General features: G+C 38.6%; 1 protein-coding gene across 4 annotated transcripts in view; it reads right to left on the reverse strand.

Moving 5' to 3' along the window:
* Positions 1-15,154, reverse strand: part of LOC138196736 (cell adhesion molecule DSCAM-like) — a 102,941-nt gene that overhangs the window by 74,980 nt on the left and 12,807 nt on the right. For all 4 annotated transcript variants that reach the window (XM_069147081.1, XM_069147080.1, XM_069147079.1 and 1 more), the window contains exons 2-3: positions 3,108-3,425; positions 2,830-2,979 (exon numbers count right to left, since the gene is read on the reverse strand). In XM_069147081.1, the coding sequence (XP_069003182.1) occupies positions 2,830-2,979; positions 3,108-3,425 (468 nt within the window). The remainder of the gene's footprint in view (positions 1-2,829; positions 2,980-3,107; positions 3,426-15,154) is intronic.

Consider the following 15,154-nt stretch of genomic DNA (forward strand, 5'->3'; position numbering starts at 1 on the left):
CCTTTTTTCACTTTAACTCTGATGCAGCGAGATGGGCGGACCAGTGCAACAGGGGCTCTGTTGGTAAACATGCACCGGTGCAGTGCGACTTTGGTGTCAAAGTTGTAGCTCTGCCAGCTCAAACAAGGTCTAACTGCAGCCCAGCTGACGCAGGGATATTTTTGTAGCTTCAGTGGGCAAGAGCACACATGAACAGACCTATCCTAAATCTCACTGATATACATAATGAAAACAAGATTTTTTTTTGAATGTAAACTTACGATTCAGTTAATCATATATGAAATTAAGCTGACTCGAATTGAGGTGAATCTGTCAGTTGGCTCACCTCATGATGCGGTAGACAATTTAGCCATAAAATAAAAATGGCACTTGGGTTAACTAGAAATGAATTGCAATAAATTACACAGAAAGGCATATGTGTCACTGCATCACATACCCAAAAAAGATTAGTACAATTTACACACGGCAGCTAAGGCCACTTAATTACTGACTATTATATGAAATATACTTAGTATTTATAATATATATAAAATATTATATGCATTATAAAGTTGTATGTCTTACAAGTTGTGTGGTTTATTTTTTACTTTTCTGAGGTGGAAATGAGAGAAATTTCCCTAAATCAGTAAAAAAAAAACTGTAATTGTTAACTGTCCCACCCTCCCACTGGAGGATAAAATAGATTTTTTTATTTGTTTGTTTTTTTGCAGCTGTTATGTTAAAACACCAGACCACTATTTACCCACTGTATTGGACGACAATACTGCACAGTTGATTTTACTGGATGTCCTGACTGAATGCATATTTATTCCGAAACTTTCATTCCTTTCTAACAGTCATGCTTTGTAAGTCTACCCTGACAACAACTCAGAAAGGCGCAGTCCGGTGAGATTTAGAGAGGGCCTTTCTGACTGGTGCTGCACATCATACTACAACTGGAGAGCCACAGTCAATTATTCATGTCAAAGACAGAAAAGCTGTATTTCACAAAGTTTTTTGTTTAAAGTCCAAGTGTTGATATTATTTTTAGTCATTAAAAATTTAAATGCTGAAGGCTGGTCATCAAGATGAGTCATCTTGCATTGAGCTGTCGGTTAGTATACATACAGACCCGCACACACACATACACACACAAAGTGCACTTCAAATGCATGTAGTAGAGGATGAGGGGAATGGACAATGCGTCAGTAGGATGCGTGCGCTGAAACGTGAATAAAGACCATTTGCTCATGGATTCATAGGCTTCCGTCATCCATTATTTAGCACGGAGAAGAGCAGTGGATTGGTGGCTGGATGATTTTTCTGACAGCGTTTACATGGCTGATGGCTACATACGGGATGAGTTTTACAGCTCAAAATAAACACTTTGTTTTGACAGTGCTGAAACCTTTTCTGTAAAGATTTATAAAGAAGTGAAAAAGGTTGCAGGTTGCAAGTCCTCAAAGATTCAGTGCTCCAAAAAATGTGATTACCTTCATAGTTGCAGCCATACTGTAAAACAATTTGGCAGTGAGGTGTTACATTCAAAAAGTCTAAATGCACAAATTCGTTTCAATGAAAAAACGTACACAATAGTCCTTGCATATTCCAGTGTCTGAAAATATGCTTGCGGCAAATCCATTTATGGACAATTAAGAGATTGCTATAGATTTCAACATGTCCGCTTTTGCCTCAGCAGACAAATGTGAAACGTCAACAAAAAAAAACAACAACACAGCATTTGCTAGCCAGTATTTGCCCTCCATCCAAAAGCAAAATGACATTTGCTCTTGTCTATTGAGTTTGCTAAATGCCCCACATAAAGTGAATTTGCCCCCCAGGGCTGGGAAACAATCACGCAGGCGAGTGTTCTATTTAAGTGATTTGAATGATCGGCGCACTGCAGTGCTTCCTATCAGCCAGAAAAATGGGTCAATACAGTGACACGACTGGCACCCTGCGCTTTCATGGAAGACCGAGCAGATGAAAAGGAGACAGAACTCCTTTTTTCCTTCCCTCTGTTGGAATTTTTTCTCCATTAAAGAGGAGTTGTTTTTCCCTCCTATTTTATGTGGGAATTGTCGAATTGTTGGGTTTCTCTATATAATCCTGTAAAGTTCTGTTGTAAGAACTTTAATGTGTTAAGTGCCATGCAATGTTGTGATTTGGTGCCATATAAATAAAATTGAATTGAATTGAATTGAACTCACTGTCATTGGGTCAGACAGACTTGGAAATAAAGAGACACACAAACGAACATAACAGGCTAGGACACAGACAACACACACCTCTGCTCATCTAATGATGAATGCCACTTGTAACTCGATTTTGGCAAGGATAAACTTTAGTTAAGGTGTCTTTCCTAGTAACTCATATAGACGATGATGTTAACATTTATCTCACTATGGCCTGACTATAGCGGCATTGTAAATCCTGTAGCATTTCTCATAGATAGAAGTACAGAAAATTTCCCATTAGCAAAACAGAAATTTCTCTTCCTACGATGCTGGATGTGTTTCTTCTTTTTACACTGTTTCACTTATCCCGTCATAACAAAGGCAGGAAAGCTTAATCTATTATCCCATTTAGTAAAATATAAAGTCTGAACACATACGATCTAACATCAGTGACTGATTTGTTCTCATTTTGGCTATGGATACCACTATCTAAATCTCTTATAACAACCATTGAGACCTAAATGAGAATCGTACAAGAACAACACAGCAAAGAGGCAAATAAGATCCTCCTCACTCACTAAATACTGATCCAAGTTAACTTAATATTTAGGTCCACTTGGACTTCCACCTTTCAGAAATTATGCAGTTACTGTAGTGCAAAAGGATAACTTACTTTCAGGATTGATTGACATTGTGTCTTTCTCCCAGGACACAACGGTGATGTAGGCCTCCACTGAGGCAGGGATAATGCACTTGAAGACCACCACATTGCCTCTCATGGCTTTTTGATCCTCCACCCGGACAGTGTAGGGCTCTCGTAGGACTAGGAGGAGGTGACAGAGAAGTGAGTTGCATATTAGAAGGAAAACTGCTCATACTAAACTAAGACATTAGTCTTAGTTGGGTTGCAACAAAGCACAATTTTAGATGGTCAACAGAAGAGAAACTAACCAGCCTTAATGTGGACATCTTGGCTCCTGATTCTCCCTGAGGGGTTCTCCGCTGTGCAATAGTAGGTGTTGTCATGGATGAGTTTGCTGAAGCTGGAAGGGGGGATGTGGAAGATCTGAAGGGTGCCATTGGGGTGCACATGGCGGATCCCTGGCACATCATAGATCTCCTCGCTGGTGGCCAGGTACCAGCGCAGTGAGACAGGGGGCACACCTGCGGCAGGACAGGGCACCGATGTCCCTGTGGTGCTGGCAAACACTACCTCTTGCACAGATGCATTGACAAAATATAAGCTGGAACGTAGATCTTCACAGAAAACTGCAGGGAGAAAATGAAATTACAAAACAAAATGTTAGATAAGTGTTTGTAATGTGTGGCTTTCTATCAAAACCTGAACATATGTCTTTCAATATTGTTGGCAAATTTGTATACAATATTGTTGAATCTCAACACACGAGGGATTAACTATTGTATTTGACAGAATGGTCTCCTACATCTAATTTTTTCTTAGAATTTTACCAAAGAGTGTTTTCCCTGGGCTGGCTGCTGTGTTTGTGTTCACTGCAGTGAAGGGAGTGTGCTTCTATGTTTTGTCCATGAGGAGACATTGCAGCAAAGTTCAAGGATAGCAGCAGTGGATGTGAAATAACAGAACAGAACAGAACAGAACAGAACAGAACAGAACAGAACAGAACAGAACAGATCTATCTATCTATCTATCTATCTATCTATCTATCTATCTATCTATCTATCTATCTATCTATCTATCTATCTATCTATCTATCTATCTATCTATCTATCTATCTATCTATCTATCTATCTATTTATGACATGCCCACCTCTGTACATGACATGGAAGAGTAAATCAACAATAATCATTTGGTTGTACAAATCCTTTTTTCAAGAAAAAAAATTGCTAAAAAATAGGCCAAAAAAATCTCTGCGTCAAACTTTACAAAGGAAATATACGACCGCTTTTCTCAGTTTGACATTTAAAAAATAATAATATTTGGGGTTTTGGACTGTTGGTTTAACAAACCAAGGCTTTTGACAACGTCACCTTGAACTATAAAGGGAACTCACAATCCTCCGACATTTTTTGACATACATACAGATGAAAAACTCAACATTATTCAAACTCAAGTAATCACTCTGATCAGAAATAGCATGTGTTTTTGAGCTTTTATTTTGCTTGTTCGTCACGTTGTTTTTTTGTTTCTTTATTTACCCTTGCCTTGAAAGTGAAACATACACACATTCTCTCTTGACAGCTCAACAGAGTTAAAAGCCATCGTAGCTTCCATTGCCTGCAAAATGTTCATTTTTAAAATTACATAAGCCACGTATCATTGTAGCAATCACATTGTTTCTATGGTGTCAAACATTCACTGAGAATCTGTTTTTATAATTACATCTTGGACATGGGCAAAAATATGTACATAACCTTAAAAGCGGGTATACACACAATTTATTACGTTCATTTACACAGTGTGCAGAAGAGGGTGTTTCCAAGGCATCTTAACTAACTAAGTAAGTGAATGCAATGTGATGTACATCCCCTGTATTAAGTTACTGTTTAGGATAAAAACTGACAATGCAACTCTTTGCTGTAAGGGACAACCCACACTTTCGGCATCCAGCCAGGATATGTATGTTGATTTGATATCAGGCTAGGGAACAGGAATTATTTTAATACATGCAGTGCAAAATAAAGTCATGATGTGAGATAACCGCAGACCATTGTTTGTAATATATTTCTATAAATCAGCAGTTTTAAATACACTGTGTGCCATTATTGTCACTTATAGTTAAACGTCTGTATTGGACAATAGTGAACTTCTCTGCATTACTAGAGGAGATGGTAAGAACATATTTCGACAACTATATTAATAAATAGATTTATTCATCATTAAACTGATAGGTGTCAATGCATTCTGTGTTGTGTCTGTATGAATAACTGAGGGGGAAAACTGGGCCTTGTTGCTTGAGGGTGACATTGTCACCTTTCAATTGAGTGTCTAGATTGAAGAATATATCTAAAGGCAAAAAATCGTATGTGCACTGCTACATCATAATAAAATACATTATAATACTAAATGTGGCGTCAAAAAAGGGTAATTTACCCCGAAGGACCCTGCCGAGACTTTTTTGAGGACTATTTTTGCGTTTCTTTGCATTTTGTTTTGCGTTACCTCAAAATATTTTGCATTCCCTCACAATACTTTTTTATCCTTCTGACCCATGTTTGTTTGCTCTGAGCTGCCCTGGTCCTCATGAACAGTAGTGTGTTGGTTCAGTTCAGCTATAATTTGCTTCCAGTTAAAGGAAACACTCTGCAGATACTACAGGAAGGAGAAATGATGTGACACTTTGTAATGCATTTTGTGATCAATCATTTTAAAAGGCCGATCTCCGACAGTATTCAGCTTTGTTAGCTTTTGGTTCACAGCTTCCAATTCTGTAATTAACATTTAAGGGAATCGTGCCTACAGTTCTACGTGATTGATACAACATGCCATTGAAACACCTGTAGTCATGTTAGGTGCAGAAACATCCCAAATTCACCCATCTTTTGGCAGTGGCTACAATTCCCACCCTGTCTGGATCTTGAGTTGGCAGGGTGAAAACATTACTTAGCTTCTTTGCTGAAAACGACAGCCTGCTGTTGTTTGTTGAGGGCAGTGAGGGCTGAAAACCTAAACAAAGAGTTTAAAGCAGCTAAAAGCTGTAGAGCTGCAGAATTTTTTTTTTTTTTTTTTTTTTTTTTTTTTTTTTTTTCATTTCTAAATGCTGTAAAAGTGTCTTAGATATTTTAGATAAAGCCGTAACTCTGTCTGGAACGCATTTGCTATTTTGTGAAACCTTTATTGTATTTGGGAAAATGAAAAAAGAGAACATCATACTACCTTTTTTTTTTACATCTCGATCAGATTGGTCCTGGTACATATCTAAAACCACTTAGCTTAGACAGGTCAAACCTGGACTAAATTATCAAAAACTGTGCAGCTGAGAGCTCCGAGGTGATTCCCTTAACCGTTCATTGTAGTGCTAACTTCATACCTTGGTTGTTACTATTACAGCAGGGATGCATCAGTTTTTAACGGCTGTAACACAAGCTGTCAAAAACTACAGTTTCAAATTAACACCTAGATATATCCATAACAATACAGGCTGAACCAAAGCAGCAGCCCAAGTCCCAACACCATCCACATAGCCATAGCTTCAGCCATCATAGTGGACAGAGAAGATGCAGCTGTGCTCACAATACTATCGTTGATTGTCCTTTTTAAATTAATGAGCACAAAATGTATCACAAAGTGTCACAACATTACAATAGTATCTGCAGAGTGTTTCCTTTTACTGGAAGCGTATTATAGCTGAACTGTACCAACACACTACTGTTCATGGGGACCATAGTGCCAACAGACATGTGGCTCAGAGAGAAAGGAAAAAGAAAAGTATTGCGTGGGAACGCAAAATCTAATGTGATGTAGCTCAAAACACTGTGAGGAAATGCAAAACATATTGCAAGGGAATGCAAAAGTAGTCCTCAAAAAAATTGTCCATAGTCAGGATAAAATTCAAGGATTTTATTTTTATACCAAACACCAGCAGGGTGAGCAACATTCATTCAAAAATGTCAAGAAAACACCAACTTTAGCCCGGTCGTACACAGAAAGCTGGACACAATAAAATATGTTAATTCTATCTATTGTCCATTTAAAGGAAAACTGTGCACTGTGATTTTACTATGGTGCACACAGTAGATAGAAGCTGAAACAGTAATTTTGCTTGCCCTAATGTACCGTGACCACAATGACTGAAGAAAAAATATACAGATATAAAAAACACAATCAAAAAAGAAAATGTCCTCACAGTATTTGACAGCACATATGCAGCATAACAAAACACTGCAACAGTAAATATGCACCATGATCTGATTTGAACAATCAAAATGTTAAAACTGATATGAAATAATGTTCTGTATTTGATTGCTTGTCTGTATTTGCAGCATGTTTCTGTGCTTCTGTGTGATTGTGCTTCTCTGTGTTGAAGCTCGATCTTATGTACCAATGTCATCACTAAACAGGGAGATACCAGCCATGAAGTTAGAGAGCAAACGTTTCTGCATAATAAAAACATGGGCTGCCATTCTACTTCTCTAAGGTCATAAAAGAATGTTAATTGTAGATTCATAAAAAAAAAAAAAAAAAAGTGGTGCCTTAAAGGTTGCTGTTCTAATGAAGACTGCTGAAATACTGCCTACCTGTACACTTGTGACATAAATACTGAAGTTGTGACATTTGCAGCACAACTACAAATGAATTCAAACGTTCAAATGATAATTCCACATGTGATATGAGTGAAAGAAAGGCCCTCAACTGGCCTGGGTAGCTATTGCTTGAACAGCCACTTTCAGTCACCGACTGTAAATATTTCAGTTATCCCTGCTGTATCTCTACAGTTTCTGCTCTGCTAATGTGTGCTCCCTCCTCCTGTTGCTAGCCTGCCTGCCTATGCGACAGCTGCCAATCCCCCCTCCCCGGAGACCCAACATTTTAGCGCTTCATAAATTCCTAATGAGCGTTCTCAAGTCACCGGCCACTTCCACCCACTGGTCGTTCAACCTGTTACAACAAACAAACGCCGTGGCCTACACATGTTTCCACACATTTATAGCAGCACTCACTTCACACATGCAGTACACAGAGGGCCAGGCCTGGAGGTGTTGAAATGCGAACAGCTGTAGTTGTCTACAGCTACAAGACTGTAGTTTCTTAACCACAAGGTGGCAAGAAAAGGCAGAAGAATCATGATACACAGTTCGGTTGTTCACATTTTTTTTAATTTATTGCCAGTTTGTCAATGCTGACAAACACTAATTTCCTCAAAACACTATTTAAGGGCAGATTAACTTTAGCTTTGATTGTTTACAGGTTATATCATCACATGATTATTTGGCTACTCATAAATCAGGTTTGGTTCATTTAGAATTCAGTCCATAAGCCATTGTATTATTATTTCTTTGCACAAAATGATTGTGTTCAGCATAAAAAAGAGTTTTAATATAGCGATATAAATATAAATATAGTACATGTACAAGAAACCAGCTGCAAGCAGGCCAAAATCACAAGAAGCAGACATAATACAAATTTTGAATTGCTCTCTACCCATAATGATATATGAAGAACTACTCAGGGGTTAATTTACGACCATGTAATCCAACAGAGTAACAGCTTGTCAGTGGTTTTCTCAAGTAGGGAAATCTGCCATCAAGATGATCATTAAATCTCACTTATGAATCGCAGGGAGCTAGACTCTTATGTAGATGACTGTTTCACAACAGTGTCGTTAATTTGCTTTCAAAACAGACATATTGGTTCTCATTATCTGTAAACATTTCTAATATGGTTCTGCCAAATACCAGTGATTCCTTATGGCCCCATGAAAACACAAACACATTCACAAATGGCTCACAACACGGACTCCTTGTAGTTTCAGATAATTCACAATCCACAGCATTATCTATATACAGCAACACTTAGCAGGTGACACTGACAGTGGTGTACAATATGAACCTCCACTGCAAAATGTATAATTTAAAAGCTCAAAAGAATTGTCAGAATGGTATTAGGTCACGCTGCATGGTTTGTCTTTACACAGTTGAAGTTGTGTTAAATATGCGAGGAAGTCCAGGTGAAGTTGGTCTGAAATTTCTATGCTAACATATATGGCGATATTGAGAAGTAAACTGGCCATTACAGTTCCTTTGGCTTAATTGCAAGATTTGTAAACAGAAAAAGAAAGGTTATGTAGTGGTGTGTGTGTGTGTGAGAGGGGGGTTGTGTCAAACTCTGGATATTGCCAACAAAAACACTGAATGCAAATGTGGCATGATGGCACTTGGCGTTCTCCATTATAAAAACACACAAGTTTATTGTGGGATGCCGACATTTAAATACAAAATATATTTTGGCCTGATTTGCAAATTATTGTTAAGTATTTTCACCTTTGTTCAAAATGTTTAATACAAATTGAAAAGCCTATATTAGACTGAATGGACTTGTAACACCTATACTGCAGCCAGTCACTAGGGGGTGATTGAGATATTTTGGTGTCCATTTTGAGGATTAAATCACTTGCAAGAATGTAACTGTCAAAGACCCTTTCGCGTAAAGTTGACGTGGAACTGATAGGTACGCCTTCATAATGTCAACTTTGCTCAAGGCCAAACCTGTATGCCTCATTTGCAATGAAACGATTGCAGTGGAAAAAAATAGAATCTGAACTGTTTCATTCAGCTTGCTCTTAAAAGCAACATTTCTGACAACTAAAGCCTGTCCATTTCATTTCATTTACAATTATATTTGCCGTTGTCACAGAAAGATGTAATTTTCGGTGCTTTTTTTCAATCCAAGCAAAACATTTTGCAACATATTTTTTTGGCAAAGCAGTTTTGGTTGGCATCTTGAGTCACTGTTATTGTAAAATAGTCATATGTAAAAGATATTATATAAGACCATGTGAAAAAATAAATAAAACATAATATTAAAGGCGAAGTATGAGTTTGTGCAATTCTTGTATGAAGATACAGACCATCAAAGCAAGCAAAGATTTGAGAGTGAGTTGGGCCTGACTGCTGTGACCCAACTAGCTAGTTATAAGCTGACAGATAGATGTATAATGTTTTTAGAAACCGCAGGTCAAGTGCACATATTTAGGTTCTGAAAATCATCACTAATCAAATTATTTCTATCTAAAAAAAAGGCTAGATATCATAAATATCAGCATGCCTTCTGTTCTTTCTCACATTTTCAGAATTTAATAATATTCTGTGGGCTGGATGGAAATGTTTGGTGGGCCTAATATTACCGCCATTCATAACCTAGTTGTTACAGTATAGGTAATAAGCCTTGAGTTCAGATTATTATACTATATTTGGACAAGCTCAATCAGATTGAGAACCCAAGGACACGCTGGCCCAATCCCAATGTCCACCCTAAACCCTCACTGATTTAGCTGATGTCACAGCTGTAGTGCTCGAGTGTTTGAGTTCATGTGGGCTGAAATGGTATAAAAGATCAAATGGAACACTCCATTGTGACATCACACACTGCTTGCATGGCCATTGGAAAAGAAAAAATGCCACACCTCCAAAAGAAAAAGAATAATTAAATGAATAAATACCAATAAATAAATTATACATATATATATATATATATATATGTGTGTGTGTGTGTGTATCGATAGATAGATAGATAGATAGATAGATAGATAGATAGATAGATAGATAGATAGATAGATAGATAGATAGATAGATAGATAGATAGATAGACCTATACATAGGCTATATTTAGTCTATATAATGTTTTTAGATTTTAGGTATTTATCAGAAAAAGCATTAACGTTAGTAAATCCAATGCAGACATTTAACTTAAAAACTATAACACTTTACAAACGTGCAATAAATAACCCCAGCAGCAAGCAGCAAGGTGATGTTACCTTTAACACCCTCCATGCTTTGTTTGTTTACATTTTGTGAACAGAAGACTACGGGCAGGACAATGACAAGGGTCCAACTGTAGCCAGACAGAACACAACCACGTTTAATACGTCGCAAATTTTGCTCACGGAAAGGGTGCTTAAAGGGCTCAAAATGTCCGCCAGAGAGCCCTCACAGACCCGATGATCTGACAGTGTGACAGCCCTAAATCCTCGAGGACTTACCGGGAGCGTGCCTCAAAGTCCGAGCATCTGCGAGGGTGGACATTGGGATTGGGCCTATGCCTGTCCACATATAGAAAACCTGACTGCACTTGAGGCCTGTCAATCAAACATACAAACATATTTTTGAGGCTTAAAATCTAATTAAACTAGATTATTTTTGGATGGACCACCTGAAAACTTTAGGAAGGAGTGACTTTAATGAATAACACTGTAATGACTTGTGGAAAACATTTTTGGACTTGACTCTATTTGCAGAGAAGTTGAGCCAGAGCTTTTTTTTTTAGAGCCAACCGCCTGCATGGTATTTTATGGTCGTTTAAATCACTTCTGGATTGGCCTCCTTTCTCAGACCTGAAGGTTTGCGTCCACTTTTATATACAGTCTATGGCTTTTGCTCTATTTTTGATGGAAGCTGATGTCAAGCTGCATCAAGCTTCAGAGAGCACATCGGCCGGGCAGGGAGTCAGACACAGGAACAACAAAGAGTATCCGGTCAACTTTTAAAATAAAACCCTAGGCAAGGCAAAACCTGACACTGACAGAGTATGCTGGAGTGGACTGACAGGTGTTTTTACACATTTTGGCATGGTACTAGTTTGTATGATCACTACAGACTCTGGGAGCTCAAAAGGGTAGTACCTGTATCCTGGATACTTTGGCTTCACTTGTAAAGTGGGAAGAATGGGAGGCGCATCTTCCATATTTCTATTAGGGAGGGTCATGATTTTCTAATATTCGAATAGTCACTTAAATATAAAAATCAAATAGTATATGCAACTCTAGTCCTTCCTTTTCTCCCTTGTTTTTACTGCAGCCTGAATGTAATTTTTTGTGAAGGTGGCAGTAATTCACCTAAAAGCTGTCTACCAACCACTGTGTAACAACTTAAGGGGAAGAAGACGTAACTACTCGGCTCTGGAGCTTTGCTAGGTAAAACTGCTCAACACACAAAGATTAGCACCTAATCGCACCGATGGTGGGAACAAAAGAAAGATGCAAAGATGACTGCAGCCATTAAAAATTTGAAGACGTGGTGCAGTGCAAAACCTGCCAGCTAAAGCTCTCATATAAGTTTAACCACAGCTATGTAAAGTCATCAGGGTGAAGCATCGAGCTGACAACGATAACTACACCGATATATGATCAATTGTTGGTGAGTTCAATGTCGGACATGCAGTGCAAACAGCGGGTGTCATGTCAAAAATGAAGCTAAACACATGCTTCCCATTAGATTTGTCCAAGGCTAGGGTTTCAGAAGTTAGATCGCATTTGCTCAGTCCACGGCAAAAGTAAGTCGGTTCCTTGCTTCATGTGTGTACCTGTGGGGTGGGCGGTGGGTAATAGTCGAATAGTTATTTCGTTTGAAATGTCCATCCTATATTTCTATACACTCTATGATGACATCTCACACTGACAGGTCACAATGGGTGAAAAATTTGATGTAACAGATAAAATGTGTTTGCTGTTCATATCTGTTCAGAGCACATTATCTAAAAAATATATATTAATTGACCTCCCTCTTACAGTAACATATTCATCCATCAGGAACATCAGTCTATAAATGAGAATAAAACAGCCATCATGCATCCCGTGTTTTGAGCGAGATTAAAAGGTGATTGAGTGATGAGGAGATGAGAGGAGGTTGGCTCATAACTGCTTTTGTCTGAATCCATTTTTCCCCAACTCATAAAAAATTGAGACCCCAACCACCTCCACCACCACCCATTTGTAGGTGGCTGACTCCTTGAGATAAGAGAAAGCCTGATGGACGCAAAATCCTGCCAAATCCCAATAGTTCAGATCGGTACAGTTGGAGTGCATGTATTTTTCAGAGATGGACCAAGAAAAACAGTGTTGGGGGTTGAGTGGGGAGGTAGTAAAGCTGGAAAGCACTCAGACAGTACCACACAGTCAGCTATTAACAGAGAGAGACAGAAAGAGAACATAAATAAAAGGATGAAGGATAGGAGAGATGCCATGACAGAGGTCAAAGGCATGTGCCATCTTAGTTGCCTTTCAAATTAAACTCTTTTCCCCTACTTTATTCCCCTTCAGTATCTCTCTCTGTACCTTCTTTTCTCAGCTCTGTTTTGGCTATTTGTGTTTCTCTTCAACCTGCATCTCTCCTTCACACTCCTTTGACACTGCCTTTCACATTCAAACTTCACTCCATTTCACTCTACGTTTACACAAGGATACAGTACAAAAGAAACACAATGCGTGAAACCAGGACACTGACCAGGACATTCCCTGCAGTTGGCAAGCAGTGTAGTAAATGTGTGGAGAGCAACATATACACTCTGCGGTGCCCTGGCTATTTAGTAAAGGGGATTGTTGGTTCGGGGCTGGATAAAATAAATAGATCATACATTAACATACATTAACTCCCTTAGACCACTCGGACAGTAATGCATCTGAATCAGGTTCATCTAGACACTCCCCCCAGTCTATTCCCTATTCCCTATTTACTGAGAATTATCTAATAAAGCAGAAATTACATAAACAATATTTGTATTTTTGGAGCATATTATTTGAATATTCAGTTGTTACTGTACAACACAAGACAATTTATCATAATGCTTGTTTTCAAGCAAAGGAGACAGTGTGTGGGAGGCTGTTGGCAATCATCAAGCATGTTTGTGTACACCAACATTAAGTCATAATCTCATTAACAGCTGTCATAAAATAGTAAGATACAAATGCGCACCTCAAAGATACAGTATGTAATGAATTGTTTTTGCAGAGGGATGAAAGACACTTTTGAGGATCTATTGGTAATACTGGGTACATGTGAGTAAAATAAAAAAAAATAGCTATCAGAATCTTTAAATGGGACATGAAAGATTTATGTGGATCCCATCGATAGTCAGCCAGTCATCAGGCTGTTGGTAGATAACAGCTGCTGTCTGCATCACTTTGCTCCACATCTCACGGGTTTCTTAAAAATAATCTTAATCTGTAATAATAATATAGGAATAATCTTCAAATGATTAAATATATTGAACAGACCTGACAGATACGCTTGGGCTATTTCTATTCTCCCGTTCATGCACGGACACGATGTGGGATGATACAAGTTGTGCAAGCATATATATTTATTTCCTCAGCTGTACAAACTTTACAAATCCTTAAATTAATTGTATCATAGTTCCATTGATATGCCTTTGGCATCACACATACCATTACAATATTAGGCTGAAGGAACACCAACCCACCCCCATGCCCATTATGCCCACACACACACACATGGTCTCATAACAGCCACTACATGCCTGTGCCAGAGCCCGTCTTAATCGACATTAGTTTTCCCTGAGCTAAAACCATAAAGTGGAAAAAGTGATATTGTTCAATTATGAATCCCACACATGTATAATAGATGTGCTCTCTCTTTTTTCCTCTGTTTTCTGTCTTAGCCATTCTCAGTGGACAGGTGGAAAGGGTGGTGGGGGAGTAAGGGTGGGGCGGTGTCCTGTTGGACTGGTGAAGTGGGTCTCTTCTTCTTGCCTTGGGAAATAATGCTTGGCAGTCCCAGATGTCAACACCTATTGGTGGCAGGCCCTGCTGAAGACTCTAATCGTCGATTGCAGGTGACTCCTCATGCAATCCTTCCTCTGCTACTACATTAGTGGTTCAAGGGCATCAGACACACTTCGGTCAAGAAGAGAGGAAAGTGCATGCGGGTGTGTCAAAAGGATGTGTGCGTGTGTGTGTGTGTGTGTGTGTGTGTGTGTGTGTGTGTGTGTGTGTGTGTGTGTGTGTGTGTGTGTGTGTGTGTGTGTGTGTGTCTGTGTGTGTGTCTGTGTGTGTGTCCTCTATGTCAATGTCTGGAAGTCAATAAACATAGAAACTGACATGGGCTTGGTTGACAAGCAAGTCAGCAAGGAGTCAATGTGGACAGTAATGTTGCTGGTTTACAGAGAATATTCGACTATAGCTATGTTTCAGAATACTAGTAAAAAATAACTCCATTTTAAAAAAAAGCACCAACTGCAAAGATCCTCAATGACATTATTCCTTCAAAAGAATAAACAAACATGCCTTTTATGTTCCATTTAGTGTGTGGTTGATTTGACCCATGATTCTCCACTCTGACAATGTCAATCAGTGGTTGCTTCCAAATCACCCAGGCAATTTATTTAAGTAAATGTCTGATCAATACAGGTCCCACTAACACACAACATTAATAGGTTTATGCATTAGCCTGTGCATTAGCCTACTGATGTGTCAGGGGCTTTTTGCTCTGCTCTGTGTTTACCTCAACCAAACACCATTAATCAACCTTAGCTGAATGTTTGGAGACTTTTTGTTTTCTTGTTGAA

Source organism: Embiotoca jacksoni, unplaced genomic scaffold, assembly GCF_022577435.1.
Source record: "Embiotoca jacksoni isolate LCO1_2020_lvr unplaced genomic scaffold, fEmbJac1.0.p SCAF_13, whole genome shotgun sequence".
NCBI lineage: Eukaryota > Metazoa > Chordata > Actinopteri > Embiotocidae > Embiotoca > Embiotoca jacksoni.